Here is a 9,321-nt window from a genome sequence, read left to right as displayed (position 1 = left end):
ACTGTAACCCAGGTATGGTTACAACAGGACACTGTAACCCAGGTATGAGATTGTGCTCTCTCTCCCGGTATCTTATTGTCCCATGCTCACCCATCTTGCGATGCTGACGATAATAAAACGCCCGCGTGAGGAGATGCAGTAGGGGAATGTTGGAAGTGCTGTGACGTAGTGTTTGGCCGCTGCCGACCCTCTGACGATTTGTCAGGAGGAGGACCATGGACTTTGAGACCACCATTGACACCGGGAGCTGAAACTGCAGAAAGCGCAACTGCAAAGGGGTTGGGGGTGGGGGAGCAGTTCTGAACCCTTAGGCTTTTCTGCTTCTCGGCGAGTATCGTGTTGAATGAATGAATCAGCGGGTGAGGAGGAGGAGATGAGGCAGGTGAGCACTGACATATTCGCGCTCGCCTCTATCCTCCCGGGAACACCCAGTGGGGCCGGCACCCAGACGTGAGAAGAGGCTTATGACTGGGGCTGCTGGTTCAGTGGTGCCCTGGGGGTAGCTGGACAAAGAGATGGCTTTCATGGGTCAGTTGTCATACCTCATCCAGGCAATTCAGCATGTTCCCTCTGGACCTGGGAGCAAATAAGGGTCTACTGTGGAATATTATCTTTACCAGGTCTAGGTGCCTTCTTAGGAGTCACCTCGTTTTATCTCACCAGAATTCTGTAAGGACTGAAGGACTTTTGTAGATGCGAAAGCAGAGAGCTTGAGGGCCGTCTGTGGGCGTCCCCTGCCTGGAGGCCAGAATCACATCCCTCAGCCCCACACTCCCTCGCGCCCCACCTGACCTCATGCTTACCAGGACACCTTCAGGCTCTCCAGATGGTTCACCAAGCCTTAAAAAGGTCCTCCTGCTATTTGCACTATTTCTCATGCTACTGGCCCCCAAAACAAACTCCTGAGAGGATGCCAGACCAGCCCACGGTGATCCATGAGCCAGGGTGCTTGGGGCCCAAAAGCTCATGTGAAAGTGAGCTCATAAGCCTGCCTGTTGAAGGGAACCTCGAACAGTTTGGCTGTAGTGGTTGACTAAGAAGCCAGCGGGGCAGCTCCGCCGGCAGAAGGCCCGTCCCTCCGTGCAGACCCCACAGCACCCTTCTGCACATGAGGTGCTGGCCCCATTTATCCAGGGCTGCCTGGCCTCTGCCGACACCGCAGTGCCTAAACCCCCATACAGGGCAGAGGCAACCCCTCCGTGCACGGGCGAGAGCAAGGAGCCGAGCATCCAGAGAGCACCCGATGCTGACCGGCCTTCGGTCGGTTCCATCAGCTCAGATCCGGGTCTTCTGACTTGAAGCACTTTCCCTGGTCTAACACAGCAGAACCTTTCTCCACACAGGCTGAGATTGAATGAGAAACCATTTCTTAAGGGTCCACCAGACTGCACAGCTGTACCCTCAGCTCTCACTGCCTGTAGGTGTCGTCTGAGGAGAGACATTCTGTGTTTTCTTACAAACTGTAAAAGCCAGAATTGGCTGTCGTGGGTTTCCGGGTCCCCGGCCTCATCCAGGGGTGGGCCACGCTGAGTCCTGAAAATAAGGAGAAAAATCCTCACGTGGGCTCTAGTGATGTACAGTGTAATCTGATTTGGTTTCCTGGATGTCTGCCCGTTCTGTACGCTCACACATAGGCTTTGGCCTTGCATTTAAAATCTCCTTATGATAATACTCAAAGGCTATAGATGTTCTCAGATTGCTTCTAAAGAAGTAGAAGCCAAGTTGCTTGCATTAGCCAGCCAGAGAAACAAACCGAAAAGCAACATTTAACCTTTTCCAAACATCTGTGCACCCGCTCAGCTCTGATCAATAACTCCATTGATCATGATGTGTTTTCCTTCTTCCTGTTTGGTGACAGCCATCCTCACAGGATGGACAGAGTACCAAAAGGCCGCCAGTACGCTTCCATATGCTGTCAGGTAAGAGAGCGACAGCAACCAGTGAACACCGTGACCCTGTTCGGGGTGCTGTGGGTCATGCTGTCACCCTTAGTAACAGCACCCAGCCCAGGGTTACTGTGCCGCCCTGGCTTAGCAAGCACACGATGGTGCTCAGGGTCACCATGAATCGGGCACCTGGGTGGCTCAGTCAGTTAAGCGTCTACCTTCAGTTCAGGTCATGATCCCGGGGTCCTGGGATCGAGTCCCACATCGGGCTCCCTGCTCAGCGGGGAGCCTGCTTCTCCCTCTGCCCTTCACCCTGCTTGTGCTCTTCGCTCGCTCGCTCGCTCTCTCTCAAATAAATAAATAAATAAAATCTTAAAAAAAAAAAAAAAAAGATTGTCATGGATCTGAGGAGTCAGATAGGGTCTTCCCGCTCCGTTCCTGGTCTGCGCTGGCGCCCAGGGCTGTGGAGCCACTCTGCTCAACCTCCCGCCATGCATCACTTTCAGAAGGTTAGGCTGGGTCCTCATGTGTCTAAGTAATCCAGTGTATTTCTGTCATCTCTGCATTGTTAGGCTCTGCGGAATCTTCTGTTTTCAGCTGCTGTGAATCCACGTTCAGGGTGTCTCAAACATGCAGTGAAGGGTTTTCTCTTTGTTAGCCACCAGACTCACTCAGGCTCTCAAGGAGTCTAGTCCCCTCACGATAGAGTCGTGTCATGTGGAGGAGCAGAGCGGGTTTGCCTTACTTGCTGGGTCCCCATCATTGATTGGAGGAGATTAGAATGGAACCCAGCACTGAGTACTCACTACCCGCCAATCGCCTTTCTCAGCACGTAACAGCATCACCTCCTTCAGAAAGGAGAGAGGGCGAAGCAGAAGCCTTAGGAAGTTATCAGTATCGTCATCCTCATTTTCCTAATGAGGCAGGATCGACATCCGGCTGCCTGCAGAGCCTGGGGAGCATTCCCTTTGCTCTTTTCTGTTTTCTTTTGCTCACTAAAAGTAATACAAGCACAAATTTAAAAAAACAAAAATGCAAACAGTGCAAAAGCACCCTCCTGGATGCAGCTCTGGCCTGCTTTCCGGGGCTGCACCCACTTCGTTGCTAAGGGCCCAGGCAGTGGCAGGCGCCACCTTCAAGTCTAGGCCCACTCGCAACGCTCCACATGACCAGCCGGGGGGTGGGGGGGGCATGAAACATTTCCTCTGCGGGTGTCAGTTCCAGGAGCCCAGGGCCCTGAGATTACAAATACACTCCTCATCTGCACAAAGCAAGGAAAGGAAACATGAGAAAAAAGAAACTATTTCGGAAGGACATTGATTGGAAATTGCATTTCTTTACCATTCCAGACCATGTTCCTTCGTTCCCTTCTCAGGGCCCCCCGTGCCAACCAGATAGATTCTTGTAGGAGCATATGCACGTTTGTAAGCACCTTTCCAGCTTCTCCCTCTGTGCTTGACATAAGTGGAAATGCACTCTGCGGCATCCTTCACTCTGCTGCTTTCAGCCCTCAGGATGTCCTGAAGAGGTTTCCATGTCAGCATATGGAAATCTGTTACATTTTGAGTATTGTTTGTGTTTAAACAGTTAGTGAAATATTTCAGATTATTTCAGACGTCTTTTAGATTATTTCAGATCTCTTGCATCTCCTCTAACAATGCTGCTGTGACGTCCTGTGTGGGTTTCTTTGGACCCTCTGTGTTCCCATATGTCTGTAGGGTGAATTCCTACCAGTGGAAATCAGAGCCTGGGATCCTAAACAGCTCTGAGCACTCTTGAGGACTCGCCCACCCCCAAAACAGTGAAGCAGACCTGGCTCTCCAGGTCCCCCACACAGACAGCACCTTTTGCAGCTGGGGCAGCCCAGCGACTCTGGAAGCTGGCTAGGATTCCAGATCAGTGTGTAAGCGCATGAGTTCCCACTGCTGGTACCTGCTCAGCGTATAGCCAGAGTGAAAGCCTGGGGTTGCAGGTCGAAGAGCTCCCTGCTCCTCATCGGCCCTTTCTCCAGCCCCACTGGGTCTGTGTGCTCATCACCCGGGCTGCCCGTTGGCTGAGCCACACAGGCGGCTTCCTGGCCCACCCACATCATGCCCCTCTGCCCACCCCAGGTCTTCCTTGGATGTGCTAGCTTCCTGCGCTCCCTCTAGATCCAGGAAGTGACTGGCCCTGCCCCATTCTAGGCACCCCCACAGCTGCTGGGCTGCGGGCGCCTCTCTCTGCCAGGTTATTTCACTTCCTATCACACGTTCCCAGGCTGTTTCCATAGCTGTTGAATTCGTGCAGTTACAACTGTTTTCAACTCCCGAGCCCTGAGCCCCCACCAAGGCCCCAGCCCCACGGTGGGCTCCATCTGCGGTGCCTGTGGACTCCTCCACTTTATGAAGTCAAAACTAGCACTCGCCAAACAGTGTCCTGCTAGGTAACTGCCACATTAGGTAGATGCTGAAAAAGCCTTCAGAATTAGAGCAAAGAATAGAACGGCTGGGGAAGGTGGGCCAGGAGATGGACCTTCGGGGGTGGAGGCTTCAGATAGCGAGACTGAAGGTGCCGGTAATGAACAGCCACCATCCCTGGCAGGCATGGTGCTATACACACATTACTGTCATCCTCAAGCCCTGTGTGGACGATCCTGTCGTCCCCCCCGTTGTGGACGAGGCAGCCGCTGGGCAGAGAGAGGCAAAGACCTGGCCGAAGGACACGTTCCAGAGGAGCCCAGTTCCCACCAAGCCTGTCCGGCTCCCACATCCTGGCCTTCACCCCTCTCGCCATGGGCTGCCTCACCTTGTCTGGGCCACTGGGCAGACCAGGGATCCCCGCCTGAGTCCCTGCTCCCTTGACTGATGGCTTCCTTGTCATTGTAGGACTTCTGCCACGGGCAAGTGATGTGGCCGCCCCTCAGCGCCCTGCAGGTGAAGCTGGCTGAGCCCGGCCAGTCCTGCAAGCAGGTGTGCCAGGAGAACCAGCTCATCTGTGAGCCTTCTTTCTTCCAGCACCTCAACAAGGACAAAGACATGCTCAAGTAAGTGCTGGGGGTCGGGAGGACCGGCCCAGCCTCCAGCATACCTCTGGGTCAGAACTGGGCTGAGACGGACAAGGCTTGGGGAGCAGGTTGCGGCATGGTCCCTCCCCGCCACTGCCCCACTCCCCCAGCAAGTTAGACCAGCAGTTTGGTTGTTAGATGGATGAGATCACCCTGGCATGCTGATAGATTTAGAATTCGAACGGGGGTGTTATATTTGCAGAAATAAGGCCGTTTGGGGGATCAGAGATGGTGGGAAGGGTTTGGTTTGTTCATGTCATACCCAGGAACTGTGGGAGTGGAGGTGGGCATAGAAGCACAAGCCTGGGGGGCCCCACCCCTGGGCTCCCCTGGCAGAAGCCAGGTCTTCTGGATGGCTTGAGGGCTTCCCCTCATGCCTGCATGACTTGTAGCGCTCCCGTGCGCTTCCCTTGGCATTGGCAGACCCCAAATTTCTACGTGAGGTTTCCTCTGGCCTCTGACTCGTGACCCCTGTCAGTGCTAAGTCTGTGCTCCCCATTTTTATTACACCCACCCTGGGCCTCCTCTGACTTAATTACCGAGCCCCACCCCCCTGAATAGCTCTGGTTAAGAGACGTGCTGTCCCAACCCTAGATACTCAGCAGAGCAGTGCTACTGTTCGGTCCTGACGCGATTTAAGAAATGCAGTGTGCTCGCTGCTCGTGGCTTGCCCCTCTCCCGTTCAGGCTTCATGCTCTGTTACACGGTTGGCCTCTGGGGTCATCCGTGCCCAGAGCGCGGAGCTGGCCTCGTCCTATATCTTCTTCTTCTCAAGCATGGTATAAAACCCTTCTTACAGAGCGTGGCCTCTCGCGTCTTGCCTGCGGGAGAGCTTCCCTGAGTAGGGGTGTAGAGAATGCTGGTTTTTCCCATTCTTTTTATGTGAAGACCGAGCTCAGAGGCCACCCTGATTCCACTATCAAAGGCCAGAAGAGAGTCAGTGTGGCGCCCTCCTCCATCACCCGTGAAACTTTGTGAGAAGGGGTGGTGGTCTGATATGTAAGGGAAAGATGGTACCAGAAGCTTCTGTCCCCACAGCACGTATCCTGAATTCTGGGGTCCTGGGAGGGGCTTCCTACTGGCTCCTTTGGCAGACAACTTCTGTAGCAAGGTAGCTTTTTGAGAACCCTGAATATCTCTCTCTCTCTGTTTATCTGGAAGTCTGGATTCGCTGGGGGTAGACTAGGGACAGCGCACACAAAGCTGTCTCTGTGCAGTCCCCGTCTCCACCTCTGGAGGAGGACACGTGAGAAGCTGCGTCCCGGGAATGGAAGCCGACTGGGACTCCTCTACAGCCTGGCCCTCCTTCCCAGCCAGGCACAAGTCAGGGCTCCTGCCTGGATCCGATGATCAGGGCCTGGCTCGGACGGCACAGGGCCCCCACACAGCCGGGCTGTCTCTGGAGCAAAGGTGTAGGTCCAGTGGAGGGACAGAAAGGGGAGCCAGTGGGTTAGTGTCCTCTGTTGCATCCATTTTCTCCCCTGTAAGATGGGGGCAGCCCGTGTGATGATGAGCTAATGTGCAGCTGGTGCCCAAGACAGAGAAGAACGACCCCTTCATCCAGAGAGCCTTGGGCCGTTGGAGCAGGCTTGAGGCTGCCAGGCTGAGACCAGAAAAGCCAGTCCCCTCCCCCAGCCTCCCTGTCCACCTCCTCATACCCTACAGAGCCCATGAGGGCAGAAGGCCTCGTGGGGCTGTCCCGTGGCCCAGACCCTGTGCCCTGGGATTGCTTCACAACCCTCTCCCAAACCCCATGGTAGCTATGTGGGTTTTCTCCCAAAGAGGCGGCAATGAATGCTAATTCTGTAATAAAACTGTCTGAAATTAATTCCCTGAATGTAAGAGCCCTATTGAATACCTTGTTCCTGCATTTGTAAATACCGATAATGTGGTAAAGCCCCAGCTATCTGGTGGTCTACTGAGTGCCTCCTCAGTATGAGGCAGTCCTGCCTCATCCATATTCATGGCCAATTAGCGAAATGAGTGGCTCCTACAGGCCCATGCTACTTCTTCTCCACCTGGGAGCCTGGTTCTCAGCTTAAGCTCCTTTTAGTCTTTGGGTGCCCATGACCTTGAAGAACCATTGAAGAACTAACAGTCTATCCCCACTGTGTAGTAGGCATTTATATCACATAGATCAGGCCCTTTGGAGTGTCCTATGCTGTCATCTCAGATCAGGGGCAGTCAGGCAGCTGGTCGTGGAGTTCCCGTTCATGCAGGGCATGGCGTAAGTGCTGGAGAGGTGCCCACAAACTCTCATGCACAGAACATTCATGATTCAGGTGTGCTGCCACAGACCAGGGGGCGGGGTTCCAGAGGCAGAGGCCCTGGGAAAAGCCAGAGTCCAAGCTGGGGTGGCCCCGTAGGGGAGGACCTTGGCTCCATAAGTAGGAACATGTGTTCATGTGACACCTTATTTGTAATTCTGCTACCTTTTCAAGTTACAGCTTCTAAAATGTTAAATGATTGAGGCGTTTCTTTTTGAAGATGGGCAGTTCTAAACCGTGAAGTCTAGACCGCGAGTACTCTGGCACCTGAGTCAGAGAAGTCACGAGTGAGTTTGGGGGACTTGGTGGAGTCAGGATTGGAATAAGCAGGGCAGGGGCTGAGGGGGAGGGGAGGAGCTCAGGGGCAGGGAAGAGGGGAGGAGTAAGACCAGTAGGTGGGGTCCTGCTTGCATCCCTTCATCCTGGGTCGGTTGGTCTGTCGGGAAGGATGAGTTGTTTCTATCCTCTCAAGACGTAAGCAGCCCCGTGGGAGGATGGGGCTTCGCCTTTTTATTCTTGGTCAAGAGCTGTAATGTAAACCAAGGGCCAGTGGGCCTCAGAGGCCCCCTCCCATCCTGTAAGAGGCCGGCTGGGGAGAGTTCAGCACCATGGGGCCCTACAGAAAGGAAGCAGCGGTGTGCTAGGGGTCTCTGAGTGGGAGTGAGAGAGTATGTGCGGCGGAGTGAGTGTGTATGTGTCCATGTATGTGTGAGAGAGACAGACAGATATCACAGAACAGGGAAGCAGAAGCAACAACGTACAGGCTCTGAAAAGGCAAGGGATCCACTAGTGGGGAGTGAGGAGGCTGGCTTCCAGATGCACTCCAGCAGTTGGTGAACATCACCTCGCCTCTCTGACTTTGGCCCGAGGACGGTGGAGTGCTCTCTCTGACTGCCCAGGGCTGAGGACAGGGACCTGTGCACTCATCAAAGGGAGCGCTCCCTGGGGGGGGGGGGGCGCCCGGTGGTTGGATGGCCTCCACAAGTGTCTGGAGCCATATGTGCCCCTAGCCCCCTGTCACCTGAACCTTCGGGGAGCTGCCCCATGACAGATCATGTGTCGTGCTGGGGACTACCTGCTACCTGAGCTCTTTGTGGGAGGTCTCCGGACATCATCCCTGGGCAGGCTTCTTCCGTGGCGGCCGCCATAGAGATGTGTTCACGGACACGTGCACACGTGTGCGCACTCCCAGGAGCACGTGCCTGGGATCTGAGCTGGGTGACCAGGGGCAGGAGCAGGAGGGTTTCTTCATGGCTCCTGTCAGTTAGACCCCCGCCATGGGGTCTGAGAGTTGGAGAGCTCTCCACACCCCTGGTTAGCAGCAGTGTACGAGGGACCTGGCTTGAGTAAGAATAGGAGCTGCTCTAAGTCACCTAAGCAAAGAAATAACTAAGCGTAACTCTGTTACGTAAGCTCTGTTCTATATGGAAACCTGTAATGCACAGCTGAGTTCTGGAGAACCCTTTCTGGGGATAGGCCAGTGGGGGTATCCTGCGGAGGACCTGGTGGCCCCAAATCTCTGACTCACTCATTTTTTTAGGAAATCCATAAATCGGCACTTCCTGCCCTTGTTTTCATGGTCCGTGACCTTCACGGTCTGGGTGCTATGTGTCTCCCAGCCGGCACACCTCGACCAGAGGCGTTATGGCGTTTAGAAAGGTTGCAGAACTCTCTGGTGACTGCAGGAGCAGCCTACAAGGGGGTGCTGCCCCCCCCCCCCCCCCCCGAGCACCAGGAGCCAGGCAGGCAGGCTCAGAGGAGCCCCAGGGGATGTGCTGGGAATTGCCCAGTTCCTGTTGGCAAGGGCAGGCGCGGGCCAGGCGGCTTGTTGGCTGGAGGAAGACAAGAGGGGGCAGGAGAACCGGGAAGGAGGATGCTTCCCCCTGCCCCAGGGTTTGGAAGTGTCCCAGAGGCAGCAGGAGACCTTGAGCTCCCCTCGGGGTCCCCACCCTGTCAGCAAGAATGCAGATTTCTGTGCACAAAGTAAAGTGGAGCTGGTTGGCATGTGTGTGCATCCGCAGCACAGGGCAGGGGACGGAGGTGGCAGGGCCCATCCCGTGGACACAGGACGCTGGGCCAGGCTGACCATGATGACGATGACAAAAGCCGTAGCCATGGTGATAGT

At 54.9% G+C, this 9,321-nt stretch overlaps 1 protein-coding gene across 4 annotated transcripts in view; it reads left to right on the top strand.

Moving 5' to 3' along the window:
* The window catches only part of MGAT5 (alpha-1,6-mannosylglycoprotein 6-beta-N-acetylglucosaminyltransferase), a 327,769-nt gene that overhangs the window by 311,389 nt on the left and 7,059 nt on the right, over positions 1-9,321 (top strand). For all 4 annotated transcript variants that reach the window (XM_073884745.1, XM_073884749.1, XM_025857052.2 and 1 more), the window contains one exon: positions 4,751-4,908. In XM_073884745.1, coding sequence (XP_073740846.1) covers positions 4,751-4,908 — 158 coding nt within the window. The remainder of the gene's footprint in view (positions 1-4,750; positions 4,909-9,321) is intronic.

The sequence above is a fragment of the Callorhinus ursinus genome, unplaced genomic scaffold, assembly GCF_003265705.2.
Source record: "Callorhinus ursinus isolate GAN/ISIS: 27379988/994484 unplaced genomic scaffold, GSC_fseal_2.0 scaffold2, whole genome shotgun sequence".
Taxonomy (NCBI): domain Eukaryota; kingdom Metazoa; phylum Chordata; class Mammalia; order Carnivora; family Otariidae; genus Callorhinus; species Callorhinus ursinus.
This window is presented reverse-complemented; position numbering and strand designations above follow the sequence as displayed.